General features: G+C 51.1%; 1 protein-coding gene across 1 annotated transcript; it reads right to left on the bottom strand.

Annotated features, from left to right (window-relative positions):
• Positions 1–2,675: 2,675 nt before the first annotated feature.
• Positions 2,676–20,919, bottom strand: SLC26A11 (solute carrier family 26 member 11). Its single transcript, XM_065896361.1, has 17 exons — positions 20,852–20,919; positions 19,553–19,767; positions 18,800–18,992; positions 18,332–18,417; positions 16,059–16,138; positions 14,824–14,966; positions 10,697–10,872; positions 10,181–10,253; positions 8,443–8,493; positions 7,277–7,337; positions 6,806–6,861; positions 6,471–6,611; positions 5,725–5,852; positions 5,295–5,394; positions 4,699–4,832; positions 4,292–4,364; positions 2,676–3,501 (listed from the first exon to the last, which is right to left on the bottom strand). Exons 2-17 carry the CDS (start codon positions 19,763–19,765, stop codon positions 3,410–3,412), a joined length of 1,800 nt encoding a protein of 599 aa, XP_065752433.1. The 5' UTR covers positions 19,766–19,767; positions 20,852–20,919; the 3' UTR covers positions 2,676–3,409.
• Between the last annotated feature and the right edge of the window lie 30 nt (positions 20,920–20,949).

The raw sequence follows: 20,949 nt of genomic DNA, 5'->3' as shown, positions 1-20,949 counted from the left end.
GAAATGAAGACCCAACACAGCAAAAATAAATTAATTAATTAACTCCTACCCCCAACATCTAAAAAAAAAACAAAAACACAGGCCCAGGCTCTGAACAACATGAGGCTTCCTAACCATTTTAGATTTGAACATTCTAAACCTACATCATCTGACAACAGCAGCCACGAGACACAGGTGGCATCGAGCACTCCACGTGTGGCTGGTCCAAGCTGAGATGTGCTGTGAGTGTACAGTTCCCACTGGGTTTCAAAGACTTAGTATGAGAAAAGTAATGTAAAACATTTCATTGGTAAGTTTTATATAAATTTCATGTTGAAAATATTTACTTTAGATGTTATCAGTTAAAAGATATGTTAATTTCACCTGTTTCTTGTTACTTTTTTTTTACATCTTTATTGGATCTTACTTTTTTTAGTAAAGCTACTTGAAATGTTAAAATGACCCATGTGGCTCACACTGGGGCTTGCATTGTATTGCTGTTATTGCATTGTCTGTTGGACAGCGCTGTTCTACATCACCACCACCATCAACATCATCTGTGTAGTCAGGGCTCCACCAGCTGCTGTAACAAGGGGTCTTCAGAGCTTACTTCTGGCCCATGTAACGGTGCTGGCCAGGGCACAGCCCAGTAGGTGGCCTCCTTCACTCCAGCTGACCAAAACTCTGTCCCTTATGATATGTGGCATCACCAGGTCCCCCAGAAGCTCATCGCCATGCCAGCCAGCCAGAAACGGGGAAAGCGCTCGGAGGAGGGAGCACGGAAGGCTTCTATTGGCCAGGTAGAAAATGGCATGCACACTCCCCACGTACTGTATTAGTCTACTAGGGCTGCTGTGACGAAGTACCACAAATGGGGTAGCTTACACAACAGAAATTTACTGTCTCACAGTTCTGGGGGTTAGAAGTCTGAGATCAATGTGTCAGCAGGGTTGGTTCCTTCTGAGGCTCTGAAGGAGCATCTGTTCCAGGCCTGCCTCCTGGATTCTGGTGGTTTTCTGGTGATGGCTGGCATTCTTTGGCTTGTAGAAGCATCACCCCAATCTCTGCCTTCATGTTCACATCGTGGTCTCCCTGTATATGCATATCTGTACCAAACCTGCCCCAAACCGTTTTTTTTTTGACTGCGTGGTGCAGCTTGCAGGATCTCAGTTCCCGGACCAGGGACTGAACCCGGGCCATGGCAGTGAAAGCCCAGAAGCCTAACCACTAGGCAACCCTCCCCTTTTTATAAGGACACAGCCATATTGGATTAGGGCCCACCCTACTGCAAGTATGCACTTAACTAATTACATCTGCAATGACCCTAGCTCCAAATAAGGTGCCATTCTGGGTACTGCGGGTTAGGACTCAACATATGAACTCTGTGGGGCCGGTACACAATTGAACGCACAACAGACAGCACTGACTTGGTATCAGTCACGTGGCCACACTCACTACAGGGGAGGCAGGGAACTGCAATGGTGTTGGTGATGTCAGTGCCATAAGCACCATGCCAGCCAGTGGTGAGGAAAGGCTCCATCGACGGTGTCATCATCAGTACAGTCACATGGATTCCCCGGTTTATAGACCAAGGCTCAGACAGCTTGTCCGGCTGATGAGAAAGGATGATGGAACCCAGCCCTGCATCTTCTGACACCAAGTTCCAAATTCTTTCCAGGCAATTCTCCACACTTCTTTTTTTTTAATTTAATTTTTAAGTATACATCAATGTAATGTTCTTTGAAATATTAAACCATACAGATATGGTTACTGTCAACCCAAGAAGTAATCAGTTATGAGTTTGACGTTTATCCTTCCAGAACTTTTAAAAACCTCATACATATATCATACCATCATTTAGTGGGTGTGTTTACACAAATGGTATCTTAAGATGGCTATCACTCTGCAACTTGCCCTTTTCACTCAAAAATCTGTGACTACCTACACCAATTCATTCCTTGAATGTTCCATGGTCAAGACACTTAGGTTGCTTTCATTTTCCAAAATTGCTAACGAGGTTGTGATAAACATCCTTGGTCAGCTTCCCCGGAGACAGGCTTGTGTTTTGCTAGAGTGGCTTCCTAGAAGCAGAGCTGAGTCACAGATGGTGAGGGTTTTCAATGAAATTGGTCCCACCTGAGTGTATCAACTGGCTACATTGTGAATTGGATGATCTCTGGGGTCCAGAATGGGTGGGCTCAGAATGTGGGCACAGGCCAAAAAGGGACCACAACTCCCATCACAGCTCTGGCCAGGTGTGGCCCAGCGGGCAGAGCTTCAGGACACACTCACCTTGTGGAAAAAGAGAAACTGCCTGAGGTAAGGAAAGGCTTCCTTGGGGCTGGCGGTGAACCGTTTAGCTGGCTGGTCAGGGTCCTGGAAGGAGAAACACCAGAAGATGGAGGCCAAGGAATCTGAAAAAACTCATGTATTATGGGCAGGCTTGGACCCTTGCTCTGCTCAGATACTGGCCAGGGTGGCTTGGGCAGAACACTGGTGGCTCTATGGCACCGCATCCAGGGCCATCTGCGTGGTGAGTTCTTTCTCAAGGAGTCCAGGAGCACAACCTTCCTCAGCTAGGATTTACCTCTAAAAACTGATGGAAGTGGAATTGAAAACAGGCAAGTCCCTGTATGGAGAGCTTGTTAAGTAAATTATGACTCATATAGAATAAAATACCACGTAGCCATTGATATTCATGTATTCTGTTTATTATCACAACAAATAATTCACAGCAATGACCGCATGAAAATGTGGGTCACAGAGCACCATGGATGAAATGATCCCATTTACATGACTGTAAACACACACCCACATGCTAACGTACACACGTGTACGTGTACTGGAGGGAGGAGGTGTGGAGCTATCACCAAAGTGGATGGGGGGGGATGGTTACCTGTAGTTTTTACAATAAGCATTTATGGTTTTTACAAAACACCAAAGCTATACTTATTTAGAAAACACAACAAAGTTATTTTTAATAGACACTTTAAGTCATTTGGCAAACCTTGGTTTTCCTCCCAACAACAGCTCAGCCGCCGCCATCAAGAAGGGAACCCACCTGAGAGATGCCCGCCCTCCCCATTTCCCCTGAAATCTAGGAAGGAGCTGGGGCGAGAGGTCTCCTCTCCTAGACCAGGTTGAAATCCCTGCCCTCTCCTTTCTCAAGTGGTCTGCCATTCTAGAAAGTGTTCTCCAAATCACTCTTTAAAAAAAGAGTTCGCATACCAGGAAGAGCAGGGAGGTACTTTTTCAATCATCTCAGAGGAAGGGATGAGTCCCACCTGTGGACCCCCACGCAGTTGCCCTCCCCCTCCTCTGGGACACCTACTCAGGTTTCTCAGATCCATCCGCAAGGCGGCATCCGGCATCACAGTGACCAGAACCTTCCGTGAGACCCTCTGATGTCGGGCACCCATCGGCAGCCCAATCAGGCCTTCAGCAGGGCGATCTTGTGTTCCGGAACAGAGTCCTCGCTGCCATTGTAGGGCTGGGTCCCTGGTTCTTGCTTCAGGTATTTCTCTGCAGAAAACACAAGGTTTCCAAACACTAAAAAAGTGAAGTGAGGATAGGTCAGTTCACAGAATGGGATTAAAGGCTGGCCTTTTGGGGGCCTCAAGCCTGGGGAGTTAAGGTCCCTGGACCAGTATCTCCAGCCCTGGGCCGGTTTCACCTAAGTCTCCACCAGCACCTCACCACTCTCCATGCCACGATAACCCTCCTCACTGCTGGGCAGGTTCTATGGTGCGGCTGGGCCCAATCTGCTTATCCAGTTCCTGTGGATCAGCATCTGGCTGCTTTAGCAGCAACGTGGATGAATCGCACAGACACCAAGTTGAGCCAAGGAAGCCGAACACAGAAAGAATCCTCTTGATCCCACTACATGAAGTTCCGGAACAGGCTACACTGACCGATGGCGGAAGAAATCAGAGCAGTGCTTACCCCTAGTGGGGGCCACTGGAAGGGAGCAAGAGGGAACTTTCTGGAACGATGGAGAAAAGCTACATCCTGACTGGACGCCCATTGCATCCATGTGTCAGGACTCAAACTCACATTTAGGATCTGTGCATTTCACTGTATGTGAACCGTGCCTCAATTAAAAACGCACATACAGTCCCAAAACATAAAACCCCAGAGCAGGAAGGCCCCCTGACAACCTGTCCACTGCCTCACCCTCGTCCGAGTGCTCCCCACTCTTGGACTCGAGCACTGACCCTCCCATCTCCCAGGGTTTCTGTCCTGCCGTCCTGACCCTGTGGGGTGTGGCAGCCAGGCTGCCGTGGCTCTCACTCTGATGACTGGCCACACCCACCTGCTTCTTCCAGGGTGCAGAAGTACAGGACGCCCTTCAGGTCAGCTGACAGCAGGACACGGAGAACGGGGACCTGTGGGACAAACGGTGATTCCAGGTGGGAATGCTCCTGCCCTAGCAAGCCACGTCACAGGCTAACTCACATCTCTGTAAGAGGAACACTTCCTAAGTGAATACCTTCTGAAGGACACGGAGATGAGTGCTCTGCAAATACAACACATGATGTAACGGACACAAGCAGAGCTCTGCAGCCAGATGCCACAAGAATGGAGCCCAGCCGCCTTCCTCACTGTGTGACATTGGGCAAGTCACTCAGCTTCTCTGGGCCTTGGCATCCTCACCTTGACATGGGGACGGTGACAACACAGACCTCACAGGCTACTTCGAGAGCAGATGCCGACACCCACCTGCAGGCCAATGAGGGCAAGGGTGGCGCCCCGCTTGTGGAAGTCCTCCAGGAGCTCCCCGAGCCCCAGCACCACCGTGTAGTCAATGCTGCAGACGTGGGTGCAGTCCAGGGCTGCAGAGCGTGGCGGGGATGCTGGGGGTACAGGGGAGTGGTCACACCAGGCAGAGGCTGCCAGAAAAGGCTCTGGCCAGGGGCATGGGGCCAAACAAGGCCATCAAGAGCTCCTCCCCAGTGGGCACGGGAAGGGGAAAGGACAAGGACCCAAAACATTAGCTGTTTGGAGACAGCAACAACCATTTCCTTCACAGGGCAGGCAAACAGACCCTTTTCTCCCCTAAATACCAACTCCTGGAAGGAGCGGGCCCTCAGGGACACATGTTGGGAACCTGCCACCCTTGCTGCATGCATACACGGTGGCGGGGGGGGGGGGGGTGTCCACTGGACGCCACTCTTGAGACGCCCGAGACCCCCAGGACCCAAGGACGGGCAAGCTCCTTCCTGACAGCTGAGAGCAGGGTCTTGGGGTCCAGCAGGAACCCCTGCTGAGAGGGTGGCGGGGAGCTGGGGGTGACCGCAGCCCAACTGGCCACGTACTTTCCAGAGCCCGGCTCAGTAACGCCTCCCGGAGGGTTTCGATCGCAGGGAAGTGCAGGCCACTCGCCGGCTGCAGGACTAGCATCGGGCCCTCTGACACCTGGGGACAGTGTGGGGGAAGCCAGTGAGCCCTGGAGACAAGTTCAACAGGGCAGCTCTTCCAGGCCTAGGGTGGACGGGAGGGTGCAGAGCTGGCGGGACCCCCACCTGCGCCACAGCCCCACGCGCAGCATGACAGCACTGTGGGGTTATGACCGGAAGGTCAAACCATCCGCTAGGTGAATGGTCACTTGGCAGTGCCTCAGGCCACAATCACACCAAGAGCTCAAAATGCAAGACAGTGGGGTCAAAGGGTCTGCCCATGGCATGCTTCACCCCACCGGGCCCCCTGAGGCCAGCAGGTCCCCCTCAGGGAGACCAGATGGGCTACCTGTATCTTGGGTCTGGCCACGGAGTGCAGGAGAACCAGCATAGACACCAGGGTCCCTGCCAGGATGCCATACTGGACCTCCCAGAAGCAGAGCAGGAACGTCACGCAGAGGGGCAGCAAGTCCAGCCCTGGGAGAGGGGGTCCAGCTGAGGAATGGCCCCTCCACAGCGAGCTTGGCTCCCAGCTACCCGAGCCCCCTGACAAGAGACACCTCGTGCGTGGCTTTCCTCATAATGAGTGAAGGTGTCATGGACCCCAAACAGCTCCCAAGGGACCCCCATCCGGAGACTTGGGGACTGATGCTTCTGACAGGCCATGCCAGCTCAAGGATGTGTCAGAGGCAAGAAATCCCTCCCTACCTGGGCGAGGGACCCTTAAGACCTGCCTGGTCGGCCTGGTCCCCTGCCCCTGGGAAGAGGTCCCAGTGGGCACTTCTCAGGGGACCAAGGAAAAAGGGATATGAGGACCAGGGAGGCACCAAGACTTCTCTTAGATGTAGAAGCCACATAAATCCCTTAACTGCTTTGAAAAACAAAAGAGAACAAAAACTTGTTACGGTAAAGGAACTGCAGGTTCTGGAGAACCTTGAGCTGCTATGACCAGTGGAGAAAGGGAGGCTATGACATGGGCCCTGGTGGTCACCCCAAAGCCCCCATCTCTCCCCCGGCTGGGCCAGCCTGGGCAGCAGCCAATGGCAGACGGAGGATCATCGATAACCATGGTGCCGACGGACAGGAGATACATACTTTTCACTCGCCAGAGCGTCCCCACGATCTTGGTGTCGAACAGGGGGACCACGGCCATGATAATGACAGCAGCCAGGGCAGACTTGGGGATGTAGTAGAAGAGTGAGGTCAGGTAGTCGAGTGACATCAGCACCAGGGCTCCTGCAGGGGCGTGGGGTGCTGTGACCTCATGGCCCTGCCGCCCCAACTCCCACCCAGCAAGGAGTCCCTGCTCTGGGGCACACAGCCAGGCACCAGAGCCGACGGCACCCATACCCTGGGCTCCCTCCACTCCTTTCCTCCTATCTCACTGCGGCGGACACGGGGAGCACAGTGTCTGTGCAATGGGTGCTCACCCGTCATCAGGCCCCCTGCTGGGGTGCACACCCCTGACTGAGCATTCACAGCAGTCCTGGAAGGCAACAGAGACCCATTAGTGGCTGTCGGGCTGGGAGAGCAGGGGAGGCGAGGAGCCACAATCCCTCCCACCTCCACTATCTTTCAGGAATTAACTCCAGCACCAAGATGCTGGGAGCATTTCCATGCATGGGGATCTTTTTAACGTTAAACTGCAGCACCGTGTATCGGGGTAAAGAAAACCAGCTAAGATGGTGAGGGAAGCAGAGCGAGCCCCCTCTTGTCTCCCCATAAACACCGTCACAGCTGACCAAGGGAGAGAGGACCAATGTGGAGAAAAGTGAAAACGGCCTCAGGACATGGGCAAGGGCCCAGGAGGGGGAACCTGGTTCTTCAAGCTGGACAAGGACCCTCTGACCTGGGCGGGGACCTCCCTGGAGACACAGGGAAGGGGGAACGTAGTCACTCACCGGCCAAAGCTGCCCGTGACCGGGTAGGAGGAGAAGAGGGAGCCCAGGATGTTCGTCAGGCCTGTGGAGAAACGGAAGGAAAAAGCTCATCCAGGACGAGAAGAAGCATAAAATAGAAAAAGGAGAGGAGGAGAAAGGAGATAAAAACCAGAAAGGAAACAGGAAGACAGAAGGTGAGAGGAACTACCCAGTGGGGCATCCTATATCTGGTTCTCTCTTCCTCTAGGAAGGTCAAACCATGATCTTTGCCAAGTGCGCCGAGATTAATTCTAGCTATAAAGCAGTTCTGACCCCAGCTTTGCCTGTGTGAAATATGCCTTTTCCCATGTATAACAGAATGAGGAATCCCTCCTGCCCAGAAAGGGGGACGGCTGAGTAAGGCAAGTGTGCAGAGACAGGCCTGAAGTGCCCAGTACGCCTGCCGGCATCCCTGCTACTCTGAGTTCCTTCAAACCCATACTTTCATGAGATGACTAGCCAAGGTGACTGGGAGAAGGTCATGGCCAGTAAGCTGCCTTCCCTGTGTGCCTCTGATTAACCTGTACTGGACGCAGCCATGCCGGGAACCTGGCTGGGACCTCAGAATGGAGGTAACTAGCCCAAGTTCATCACCATCAGCTCGTCAGCACCCACCTCACCCAGGGGCCTTCACAAAGACCACCATGGTCTCCTTGGCTCCGCAAACCCACAACTGGTCACAGGTTCAAGGCCTGCTCTAGAGACAGCTCAGGTGTCACCTGGGATGCACCGCTCCACAGTCAGGAAGCCTGGGGCCCATCTGAGTCCTCACTCATCCGCCTGCCCCTCCTGGAGGGAGGCACAGGGCGAGGCACAGGCAGCCAAGATCCCACACAATCAGCAGGCTCACCTGAGATCCTACCTGGCCACATTCCTCAGCAACCTGACCCTCGCCCTGGAAGCCCCCAGCCCAGGTGGAACATTCCAGGCGTTCCCAGGCACAGAACAGGCCACAGCCCTCAGGGTCTGGTACACAGCAGGTGCTCAGTGAGCCTCAGTCAGACACTAGATGTCGGCACCCTACTCCTAGGGATTAAACTGAACCACCTGAGATGGGAGAATGGGCCCCACTCGGGCCAGCTCTGCACCCTGCGTGTCAGCACCTCCACCACCCAGACCCCGAGAGCCACCCGCCACTGGAGTCTTACCGATGGCCAGCAGCTCCTGGTTGGCGTTAATACGGTAATTATTTTGAGAAGCTATAAAGAGAACAGACAATAAAAACACTGTCACTAGTTACATATCATCAGGAAACTGCCTATGAAATGATAGAACAGGCTACCAATTCCTCCCTACAGCATTGTCTACGTTTGTAAACAGAAGGTATAAACACAGATAAAATATATATATGTATGCAAGTGTACACACGTCTTTGTGTGTTTACAAAAAAACAAGTAGACGTAGAGCAAAATGTTAGCAGTTAATTGAGGTACTGAAGGACATTACAAGTGATTCGTTTTTTTATCCATTTCTGAACTTTCAACATCCTGTGCAACAAACATGTATTGCTTTTATAACAAGGGAAAGATGTTTTAAACTAAAAAGCTCTCTGGTGGCAAGTCAGGATGACCAGAAAGTCTCAGATGAGGCCCAGAGACGTGAGCGGGAAGATTTAGGGAGAAACTATGGAGCGGCATGAATTTTAAGACAATGGTTGGTAAACTTTCTGTAAAGGGCCAGGCTGTCAATATTTTAGGTTTTGAGGGTCACACCCTCTGTCACAACTGCTCAGCTCCCCATTATAGCACAAAGCAGCCATACAACACAAAACAAGTGAACAAGAGATCATCTTCCAATAAAACCCTACTTGTGAACTGAAATACAAATTTCATATACTTTTCATGTGTCATCAAACCCAAATCTTCTTTAGATTTTTTTTAAACATTTAAAAATGCAAAAGCCATTCGCAGGTGATGGGCAGCAGGCTGTGTTTACGAAGCCTTGATTTAAAAGCAGGACAAGCTATACAAATGAGCACAGGAAGTCAGCTGACTTCAAAAGAAAATGGAGAGTTTTCTAAGTAATAGACAAGATGAGTAAAATGTCACGTGCAGATTCCGAGATATGCCCCTCCGAATTAAAAAAAAAAAAAGGATCGGAAAAATAAAAACTGAACAAGAAAGACGTGAGCTGAACAGGTCGCAAACTGAAATGCAGCGTGGTCTTGAGCAACTGCTGGCGTTTGGAAAGGAAAACCCTTTAGAATGAACACTGGTTTATAGTCTCCTTGGAATGGTCTAAGGATCCAGATGCTGGAACTTCAAAGAAGGAAACATAATCCTGGCACAACCTGGGCTGGGCAGTGAACACAAGTTAGGTAGTCATAGTAACATACATGTCATATATCTGAATTTTAACCTTTAGAGTCAAATTAGATCCAAACAAAGGACTTAACCCTCTTACAGAACAGAAGAAACACATCATCCTCATGGACAACACAGAACAAAAGTCCAGGGACCTAAGACAGAAGCAGGGACACGTGAAAGGTCTGGCAGCCTCAGCTCAGGCACAGGGAATCAGTATTGAGCAGCAAACATATAAGTATATTAATGCTTCCCAGCCTCTCCAGGGGTCAGGAGGGGACAGGCCAGGTGTGCTCAGACACTCGGAAAGGGCACCTTGTCAAATTTTTAGGAATTTTGCTAACAGGGTATCAAATACAGCTATTATTACCAATTAAATGAAAACTGTCAACTCAAAAAATTATATTAAAAACAAAGATAATACTTAAAAAATAATATTTTTAAAAAAGCATGTATTACTCAGATAAAAATTCAAAGTTTTAAAAATCAAAGCAGATAAAAAGCAAGCAGAAGAGCAGGCAAGCAAGGCAGGCTGGGCTCCAGGTTGAGGTGCCAGGGAGGGCATGGGTGGTGAGCATCTTACCAAAGGATTTGGCCACTGCGATGCTCTCCAGGAGACCCATCAGGGGCACCACGGCCAGCCCGACCCCCATGCCCTGAGAGAGGAGAGAGGGATGGTGAGTGACCCTCTGGGGAAGGACAGAAGAGGGCTGACCAGTCAGTGACCTGATAAGGTAGGCACTGGCTCGTCCATGTCTGACAGAAGCAAACATACTTCAGCTGCAGGGCTGTGAGCTCACACTGCAAGAAACACGACACACAGCAGAACACAACAGATTCCTGCTCTGCCAGCGTCCACGATGGCAGGAACACCCCCTGGGCTCAAGGTAGAAAAATAAATGTGGTGCCCTTTGAGGTTGTGCCTAACCTGGAACTCATTCCTACCTGTCCCTGCACCAGAGATGCCCCTTCCTGAGAACAGCAGTCCTAGCTGAGTTCAGAGCTGCACATCACTAAGCGGACGCATTAGGAGATAGAACCAGGCCCAGGGGCTGCTGCGGCCTCAGCCAAGCCGGCCTGGCTCCCTGTCTCTACCCACCTGTACCATCTCGGTGAAGGAGATCGTCCCGTTGGCAGTGGTCACTGAGAAGGGAGGGATGTGGGCATCAGGGAGCCCCTCGGGTGTCTTCCCAGTTAGAACAAAAGGCTGGTATCCAGTCACCTGGAAGGAGTATGCGACCAGGGCAGCAAAGGAGACCACCAGGGCGTTGCGAGCTAGGACAGGGGGAGAAACTGTCAGTGAAACCTGGATCATCTGGGTAACTGGGGCAAATACACCTCAGGAGGTGGAAGACCCCACCCCAGCCTGGGAAACAGCATGGATACAAGCAACCGTATGGCAGGCATGAACACATGACACCATGAAAAACGCACAATGGGGAAACAGAGGAGTGGTGACACACAGGGCCAGCACGCATATCATCTACTGGTCACCAGTGACTGCATGGTCAAAGGCAGAGCTGGAAAGACTTTGAGATCAGATCTCCCAAGGTAATGCCACTTTGAAGACGGAGAAACAGAGCAGGTTTACTCTGCTGCCTAAAACAACTAAAAACTGGACAAAATATATGGAACAACAGTGTCTGTGTATATATACCCAAATATCTCCCAAATTGACCTTCTAGAAATGAAAACCGTAACGTCTGAGGCAAAATATACACTGAATGGATTAAAGACAGATTAGATATTACAGGAAAAAGACTAGTGAAACTGAAGATGTAGCAGTAGAAACTCCTCAAAATGAAGCACACAGAAGAAAGATTGAAAAACTGTACAAAGCATCAGTAGCTGTGTAACAATTTCAAGTAACCTAATATGTGTCAGAGTCCACAAAGAAAGACCATGGAGTGGCATGGGGAGACAGCACAAGGATTTGAAGAAACAATGACTGAGTATTTTTCCAAATTTGATAAAAACTGCAAACCTGCATAACCAAGAAGCTCAGTGAATTCCAAGGACAAGACACATGGAAAAAAAAAAAAAAAAAGAAACTACAACAAGGCACATCATAATCAAATTGCCTAAAGTCAATGATAAAGAGAATTTTGTTTTTTGGCTGTGTTGGGTCTTCATTTCTGTGCGTGGGCTTTCTCTAGTTGTGGCGAGCAGGGGCCTCTCTTCATTGCAGTGCGCGGGCCTCTCACTGTCGCAGCCTCTCTTGCTGCGGAGCACAGGCTCCAGACGCGCAGGCTCAGTAGCTGTGGCGCACGGGCTTAGTTGCTCTGCAGCATGTGGGATCTTCCCAGACCAGGACTCAAACCCGTGTCCCCTGCACTGGCAGGCAGATTCTCAACCAGTGTGCCACCAGGGAAGCCCAAGAGAATGTCTTAAAAGCAGCCAGAGAAAAAGGTCATATCTAGAGGAATGAAATAAGAATGACAGCAGACTTCTTGTAGGAAACAAAGCAGGCCAGAAGACAGGAGAACAGCAATTTTAAAGTGTGGAGGAGGAAAAAAACTGTCTAGAATTCTATATCCAGCAAAGCTACCCTCCAAAAGAAAAGTAAAACATTGACTATTTTGGACATACAAAAGTTGAAAGAATTCATCACCAACAGGCCTGCACTACAGGAAACAATATAGAAGGCTCTCCAGGCAGAAGGAAAATGATACAGATGGAGATCTGGATCTACACAAAGGAACGAAAAGCACAAGATGTATAATGTGGGAAGATACAACAAACTCTGTTCTCATTACTTGTACATCTTTAGAAGTAACTACATAGTTAAAGTGGAAACAATAATAACGACTGAGGGATTTAAAACACATGTTGAAAAAAATATATGACAACCATAGCACAAAGGCTAGAAGAGGAGAAATGGATGTATCTGGTCAAAAGGTTCTTATATCAACGTGAAGTTGGAGAGTATACTGTATTAAGATACAGATGTATACGATAAACCCTAAAGCAACCACCAAAAACAAACAAGCAAAAACAAAAACGCACACAGCAGTTATAGCCAATAAGCCAATAAAGGGAATAAAAAAAGAATCATAGAAAAATACTCAATCCAAAAGATGGTAGAAAGAGAGGGAAAAGGGAACAAAGAAGAAATGAGACAATAGGAAACAAAGAGCAATATGGTAGATCTAAAGCTAGATACATCAGTCATCACATGGAATGTAAACATTACCCCACCCCCCAATGAAAAGGCAGAGATCATCAGATTGTATTAAAAAACAAAACCCGTCTATACGTTTCCTACAAAAATCACACTTTTTAAACATAAAGACACAAATAAGTTAAATAGGTTCAAAGTAAAAGGATGGGAAAACATATGCTAATACTAACCAAAAGAAATCTGGAACAACTCTACATGAAAGTAGAGTTCAGAGCAAAGAATGTTACCAGGATAAAGGGGGGTCATTTCCAGAGAAAATTATAATTCTACATATGTATGTACGTACAGCGTTTGTTCTCTGACAGTAATGGGATTACGTTAGAAATCAGTAGCAAAATACTAATTAAAAAATCCCCAAATATTTGGAAACTAATTCCTAAAAGGCTCCTGGTTCAAAGGGTAAATAATCCACAATTCAAAAGAGAAGTAAAAATGGAAATTAGAAAGTATTTAGAACTAAGTGAAAATGAAAACACAACCTATCAAAATTGTGGGATGCAGCTAAAGCAGTGCTGAGTAGGAAATTTATGACCCTAATCACTATATTGGAAAAGGAAGGTCTCAGAGACCTCAGCTTCTGCCTTAAGAATTTGAAAAAGAAACCTAAATTCAAAAGCAGCCAATGCAAGGAAATAATGAAGATCAGATCAAAATCTACTAACGAGAAAACAAAAGCAAGAGAAAGATCAATGCAATCAAAAGCTGGTTCTGTGAGATAAATAAAATCGATACACCTCTAGATCAATTGATCAAGAAAATGGGCAAGTGACCTGGGAGCAAGTCCTCACTCTGCCTGCTCCTAGCTATGTGACCTTGAGAAGTCTTATTTGGTTTGTCTGTTTTACCTTTCAGAGCCTCATTTTCCTCACTGGCAACACAGGGAAAATAATATCCCATCCTCAAGGCTGCTATGAGAATCAAAAGAAGTGATGTTTGTAAAATGCTTTATAAGCCATCCATCACTGTATGTCAGATTACAGCTCATTCAATTTCTGCAAGTCTCTACTTTTTCATTTGCAAAAGGGGAGATACTAAAGCTCATAAAATTTTGACAAGTGACTCACGCAAGTGCCAGGTAAGTGGCTAAACTAGGACTTGAAACCAGTAGTTTCACCATAAACCCAGTGCTCTTCCACCCTCCCAAGCGCTCAGCATTTACCCATGGCCTCTCGGCTGCAGAATGGCATCTGGTGAGTGACTCTTGGGACTGGGGACCAGCCGGAGAAGCTGGAAGTGACTCAAGGGCTGAAATCTCGTCACCCCCTCCCTCCCACAACTGGCTGGATTTCATGGCCGCGGAGGAGTAGGGCCAAGCGGGATGATTTCCATTCCCCTCAGCTCTGGGAAGGCCCACTAGATATCAATGCTTCCTTGCTTTGCTGTACCTGCCATTCTCTCTCTGTGTCACCTACTGGCAGCTCAGTGGAGAGATGTCCATCCCCACCGCCACCCCAAGATGGCCCTTCAACCAGCCAATGGTTCCACTAACTCTCCTCATCTTGCCGCCTTTTACTTCAGCCTTTCTTTACAGATCCTCTGGTTAACTGCAACTCAACCTGCTGATTCCAGGCCTGAAGCAAGATGTTTACCCTTTGCAGCTGCACAATTAAAACAGGACCAGTCTGTCTCAGTGGAACTTGTTTTCTCCCCCAGAGACCTGCCAGAGTTTCTCAACCTTAGCACTGCTGACACCTTGGGCCAGATCAGTTTTTTGCCGTGGGAGGCTGTACATTGCAGGATGTTTAGTAAAATCCCTGGCCTCCACCCATCAGAAGTCAGAAACAGTCTTGCCCAGTAGTGTCAACCAAGAATGTCTCTGAACATTGCCAAATGTCCCCCGGGGGCGGGAGGGAGCAAAATCATCCCTAGCTGAGAACTTCTGCTGTTAAACAGAGTTCTCAGCCCTGGATGCATATCAGAACCACTTAGCGAGTGACGTGAAGCTCTCTAGGGGTGGAATTCGGGTTCCTGGGGTGACTACGATGTGAGACCAGGTTGTGCAGGACAAATCTGGAAATGGTCCCTCAGCCAGAAGGCCCCCTCACCTGTGGTGGCAGTCCAAACCAACCCATGGCTGAGCCGCACGCCAGTGGGCATCTCGGGATGGACGGGAGGCACGTGGTCCCGCATCAGCTTTAGCACGAGAAGCAGCACCATGCAGACCAGTCCCAGCACTGCATCGCCCACCCTGCAGACAGACACCAGTCACCACGCAAACCTGCTGAGAGCACAGGCCTTCTGGCCTTTGGTTGCTGCTTCTGCTGGAAAACTTTCTCTCTCGAATGCTCTTTTTGTTTTTTCCTAAGTAACCTCTGTCCCTGTTCCATTTCAAAACTTTATTCGAAACTTAGTAAGTACACAGGCCCTGGGAGCTGAAGCCCAGATCACAGTGGTAGCCATAGGCACGCTACCAACTCACGTTTTTAGTCACATAGCTCTCTGGGCTACACGTGTCTCGTCAGTTCCGGGAGATTCACTCCTGACTGCCTATGACGCTCTCTGACCGGTCCATCTCCATCTCCACTGCCCCCCATGTGGCTGACCCCAACCAGGTGCATCTTATGGGCCAGGAAACCTCAGCAGCAGATCAGAAGGGAAGGAGAGGATGGTCACAGGGTCTCCTCCACTCCCTTCAGGAAGCTCCCCGTACAGCCCCCCGCCCAGGTCACTTCTTCCTCTTGCCCCTCCAGCCAGAGAGGTGTTCTGGCCTCCAGCTGGGCTCATGGAGCTGCATCTCCTATTTGTCCCTTTAACCTGCTTGCTCTCTGAGAGAAACCCCTCCATCTGAGTGATGTGCTTGCTGTAGGAACTCTCTCCACCTGACACCCGTCTCCTGGCATCTGCATGTCTGTTGGCCTCTGCCTTCCCTTGCCCTCTGGTTCTCTTGCTCACTGAACTATGAACTCCTTGAACGAGAGACCACCTGCCCTTCCTTCATATGGTCTCTTCTCACTTTGACCACAGGAGAAAGCCCTGCATGGGGTCACGCTGACTGGCGCACTGGACTGACCAGAGCAGAGCTTCGCAAGCTTCAATGTGCCACGTGGGCCTCTTGTTAAGCCGACTGAGTCAGCAGGTCTGGGCCAGCCAGACTGTGCTTCTAACCAGCTCCCAGGTGATGCCAATGGTGCTGCTCACGGGACCCCTGTTTGAGCAGCAAGATCCCAGAGGATTGGAATAAATGCCACCTGGGAGTGGAAATGGGGAGGGAACTGGGAGAGGGATCTAGAAGGAAGAACTTACTTATGGGGGCGGGGGGAGAAACACAGCCAACCAGTACCTGGTCTCTCCGATGTTGTGGAAAGTGTAATACACTTGCAGAAAAAACTGCCTGGAGATGTGCTGCAGTCCCAGCAGGTTCTGTCAAACAAGAGCTTCTGATTAGACAGCCTTCTGCGATATAAGGCCTGAAACCCAACCCTTGCAGCATCTCAATACTGTTCCAAACCTGGAACCCCCTACCCCTCCAAGGGCCCTTCCTGGGGGAAAACATCTCCTGGCTCTCCCGGGCCTACCTGTCCATTCCCAAAGTCCCCAAAGGGAGGAGATCAAAGTTATCCCTCTCTGGGGGAAGTGGGAGCGCTGACGGTATTTCGCAAAGTTCCGGTTGTCGCAAGTCGTTGCAAATTACTTTCCTATCTGAGGAAAATCTGTCCGAGCGACCTCAAACCAAGGAGACTGGTTCAACTGCTCCCCGGCCCGGGGCCCGGCCCACCCCCTCAGGCCCGGCTGCCATCTGTTCGCGGCCCCGTCCATCACTCAGAGGCCCGCCCTTCACAGCACAGACCCCACCGCCATTAGCTCGAGGCCGCGTCCGTCACTTGGAGGCCCGCCCATCGGGGACCGCCCCCTGTCAGAAGCGAAAGTCTCGCCATGAGACTGGCAGACCTGCACGGGCGGGGGTCGGGGGGGCGCCGAAGTCCTCCAGGGAGGAGCGCTGAGGGGACCCCGCCAGGTCGGGGGTCCTCAGGTGGGAGAAGGGGCGCCACTCTGTACTTTAGTTCTTTATCTGGTTGGGATCAGAAGGGGAGGTCGAGGCCCAGACTCGCAAGGCAATCAGGCTCCAAGGACCCCAAAACCCACTGTGTACACAGCCCCCGAAGGGGAAGGGCAGACACGGACAGCGGCTTCTGTCCTGGGCAGGGACTCCTGCGTGGGCAGGTCAAGAGGACCCCCACCCCAAGCCTAGAGGCTCTCAGATGACTGTCATGACCTAGTCAAGGTTTTGAAGACAGAGACCTAGGCATGCCAAATACGAGTGCATAAAGAAGCTACCCTCTCACTGTGTTATGAAAAAAGAACATTCTTGACACTAAAAATGAAAGCTAATGTTTCCAGAATAAAGGACAGAGCATCCCACGAAATAGCACTTGCCAAGCTTACCCTGACATATGTGTGTACATAATCTATAGTTCGAATTACGCACATCGTTCTAGGCTGCTTCCTCCTCTGTAAGTGGAGATAGTAATGCCTACCTCCCAGAGGACTTCTGAGAACTAAACATAGGGAGAACTTAACCCAGCACCCAGTGACGTGTCAACTACTTTATTCTCTCTCACATGTACCCTCTTGGGCTTCACGTTCTTACTTTCTCATTTGGCCTCCATCCGCGAAGACTGTCACGGACTAGAGTGAAGCAGAGCCTGACTGTGGGAACCACACCATGGAGAGGCGTGTGTATATGTGTGTGTGTGTGTGTGTGTCCCTCAATCTGTACGATTCAGCTCAGTTTCATTCTGCACACCCAAGCACAGCTCCAGGCGGCCACGTTGGAAGTAAAACAGTGCCTGCCTTCCAGGTACACAGAACCCAATGGAAGGAGAGTAAATGATATCCTCAGATAACCAATGATCACTGATTCCAATACTTCTCATTTGTGTTTAAACAGAAACATAAAAAAGCACGATATTTGAAAAACATTAAACAAAAAATTGGAAAAGAAAGACATAAAAGTGAAATCACCTAGCTAAATTAGCTTGGGGAGCAATTTGCTTGTCGGAATTTTGGCAGTACACTCGTGACTTGTAAAGGCCCAATGGTTCAATACGCAGTAGGGGCAGGACTCTGTGAGGTGAACCAAGCACTCAGGCATGAAAACTCCAGCAAGAGCGGGGACTGTCATTACTGGTCCCCCAAATTACCTGTTGTAGAACTTGGCCATCACTCAATTTCTCCCCCAAAGGATGATTTTATTTTACTTATTTATTTATTTATTTATTGTGGTACACGGGCCTCTCACTGTTGTGGCCTCTCCCGTTGCGGAGCATAGGCTCCAGACGCGCAGGCTCAGCAGCCATGGCTCACGGGCCCAGCCGCTCTGCGGCATGTGGGATCTTCCCGGACCGGGGCACGAACCCGTGTCCCCTGCATCGGCAGGCGGACTCTCAACTACTGCGCCACCAGGTAAGTCCAAGGATGATTTTATTAATGGAGACTCATGCCAGCACGACAGGCTCTGAGCCCCAAAATAGCAAGAGTTTGACCCACACATATCAGGACCTGGCCTTGGCCCTGCTAGCCAGCAGATCCCCCAGGACCAACTAGGGTGCCTACCTTAATCTGCCCGAAGCCGATGATGATGGCGGCAGCCGAGGTGAAACCTTTAATGACGGGACAGGAGATGAAGTCCAGCAGGAACCCTGGACAGCCAAGAGGGAACACCAAGCTGGTCCCAGCCCCACTGGGTCAGTGTGGGCTGGGAGAGGTGGTATGGGTGGGACTGGGTCTAAAGACTAGTGGCATACCCTGTTTGGGCTGGTTTGGAGAGCAGGAAAGAGACTAGGGACTGAGGCCCTGGGCACTTCTCCAAGTGTCCTGGGCTCTGAGCACAGTAGAGAGCTGAGAGCCACCCTTCTTGACACACACAGATACACAGACACACAGACACACACGGATAGCCCTTGGAATGCAAAGAAAGAAATGCTGAAGGCAAGGCATCCCCAGAAGGAGGTGCCTTGGTACCCCAGAAAGAGCAGAGCTGCAACCCCCCGTCCCCATGACAGGAAGGTCTGAGTGTCTTACCCAAGCGCAGGAACCCCATGCCTAATTGGATGCAGCCCGACAGAAAGGCCAGCAGCACAGCATAGGCAGGCTCACGGAAGGTGTAGAAGGAGACCAGGAGGGACATGATGGCCGTGGGGCCCAGAGTCACATCTCGGGAGGTACCCAGAAAAAAATATACGAAGCATCCCATGAAGGCAGAGTAGAGGCCGTACTGTTGGGCAGAGAGAGCAATGAATATCCAGGAGGCACACGGCACCCACACAGGATCCCTGGTGTACCTGGTTAAGCACAAGGATCTGTGTGGTCCATTGTGTATTCTGGGCACAGCAGCACATACAGACAGGGTGAACTGATCACCCTGTTACCCAAGGTTGTGGACCTACAGTGACTACAGGGCCTCTTTCCTACCCACACCCAACTGGGGCCTCATGTCCTTATGTCTGAGCCTGTGATTCTGAGAAAGCATTCTTAAAGCCAGAGTGAGTCATCCCACTGGCCCCATCAGGCAATCCAGAACTAGCTTGGTGCCTGTGTGTGACAAGCATGACAAGACAGGTTACAGGAGCACACGTCTGCCCAAAGGCAGTCACATGTTCTAGGTTGTAAACTAAGGCTTCTTGGGCCCCATGGGACTGGAGCCCAGAATGCCCCCTTGTCTGGAGGGAATACTATGCATGCATTTCTACTCTGCTCCTGGGTGAGCACTAAGGCCTGGAGTGGGGTCAGGCTAAGGGGAAGGGATGTGGTGGGCAGCAAGAGCACATATCTCACCTGGGGAGGGAGTCCAGCCACCTCAGCATAGGCCAGCGCCTGGGGAATGACTGTGAGCCCGACTGAGATCCCAGCGATGAAGTCCATCTTCAGCGCGTGCCAGGTGTAGTCAGGCAGCCAGGCCAGGAAAGGCAGCCTCTTCTGCATGGTCGCAGTGGACCAGCAGCAGGACATCGGGGCAAAGCCCTTGGGCGGCTTCATAGTAGATGACATGTCTAGGAAGAGTGGGGCGGGGCACGAGGGGACACAGACCAGCAGTCAGGGCCTGGGCTTCAGAAAACCCAGCAATAGGGTGAGAGTGAGGGTGAGGTCCAGAAACATCAGGAGATGCGCAATCGGTCTCCTCTCACCCAGGGGGGTGGAGCTAGATGCGTTAAATCTCCCCTCACCTTGCTGATCTGAGTCAGGAAGCCAACAGCCTGTGCAGAGAAGGCGTCAACCAAAGATGGAGTGCCCCCAGCCACCGACTGCTCTCCCTTAACCCCACCTGCCCAGACCCTAGGTGCCTTCTCTTCCATCGACTCTGGCCAGTAAAAATAAATGATTTCTCACTGAGGAGTTCAAACACTAATCACTAATTAGACTCAAGGTTTCTCCTCCCAGGAGAATTTGTTTCCTTTTTTATTCCCCCCACACACACCAGGAAATTTAACGGGGAGCAGTGCAGAGAAAAGCAGGCCCACGGAGATACCCACATGCAGCTGGCGATGAGCGGGTGGGGTGACTGGAGGCCCTGAGGTTTTCCAAGTGCGCAGCATAGCAGGCTCCACCCACTACGGCAGACTGCGGCGCTGCGGTGGTGGGAGGGCTCCCATCCTGAAGCTGCGCATCACCCCAACCCCCACCTGTGGCGTCTACATCCTTACAGGAGCCTTAGGTATTCTAGTTTGTTCTGAAAGAACGTCAGAGGCTCCCCCCGGTAATTCACGGCGCGCATCCTCTAGGGTCCTGGTGCTCCTGGCGCGCAGAGCCCGTCCCAAACCACCCCCAGCCCCGGTGGGGCCGCTCTGGACAGAACCGGCCCCCCACCCCCGAAGCCGCTTGCCCCAGACACTGGGGTCTAAGGGGGTGACCCACACCGTCTGCCGGTCCGTGGCCTGCCGGCCCCAGCAAGGCGGAGGATGGCGGGGACCTGGGTGGGGATGAGGTGGGTGGGGAGCGGGGTCCCCGCGGGACGCGCCCGTACCCTCGGACCACTTGCCGCCCCCCCACGTCGGCCGCCCACCAGTGACCCCGGTCAGTGCCCTGGCAACTCGAACGCCCGGCCCCGGGCCCCGCCGCCGTCAGCCAGGCACTCACCGGACGCCACAGCTCGGGGTCTCCCGTCGTCTCCGCAGCAGGTCTGCAGAAACCGCAGAGGTTGGGGGAGCGGGAGCCGGAGCCGGGGCGGGTCCTGG

This window comes from Phocoena phocoena, chromosome 19, assembly GCF_963924675.1.
Source record: "Phocoena phocoena chromosome 19, mPhoPho1.1, whole genome shotgun sequence".
Classification (NCBI taxonomy): Eukaryota; Metazoa; Chordata; class Mammalia; order Artiodactyla; family Phocoenidae; genus Phocoena; species Phocoena phocoena.
The sequence above is the reverse complement of the archived record's forward strand: the minus strand, read 5'-3'. Positions and strand labels throughout refer to the sequence as shown.

Bases quoted from the DNA above. Each gene is read 5' to 3' on its own strand.
- SLC26A11 (XM_065896361.1), bottom strand. From the start codon at position 19,765: ATGTCATCTACTATGAAGCCGCCCAAGGGCTTTGCCCCGATGTCCTGC. The intron at 7,338-8,442 runs GTAAGACTCCAG...GTTTCTCCACAG, and splicing joins CCAGGAGCTGCTGGCCATCG to GCCTGACGAACATCCTGGGC. The intron at 4,833-5,294 runs GTACGTGGCCAG...CTGTACCCCCAG, and splicing joins ACTGAGCCGGGCTCTGGAAA to CATCCCCGCCACGCTCTGCA.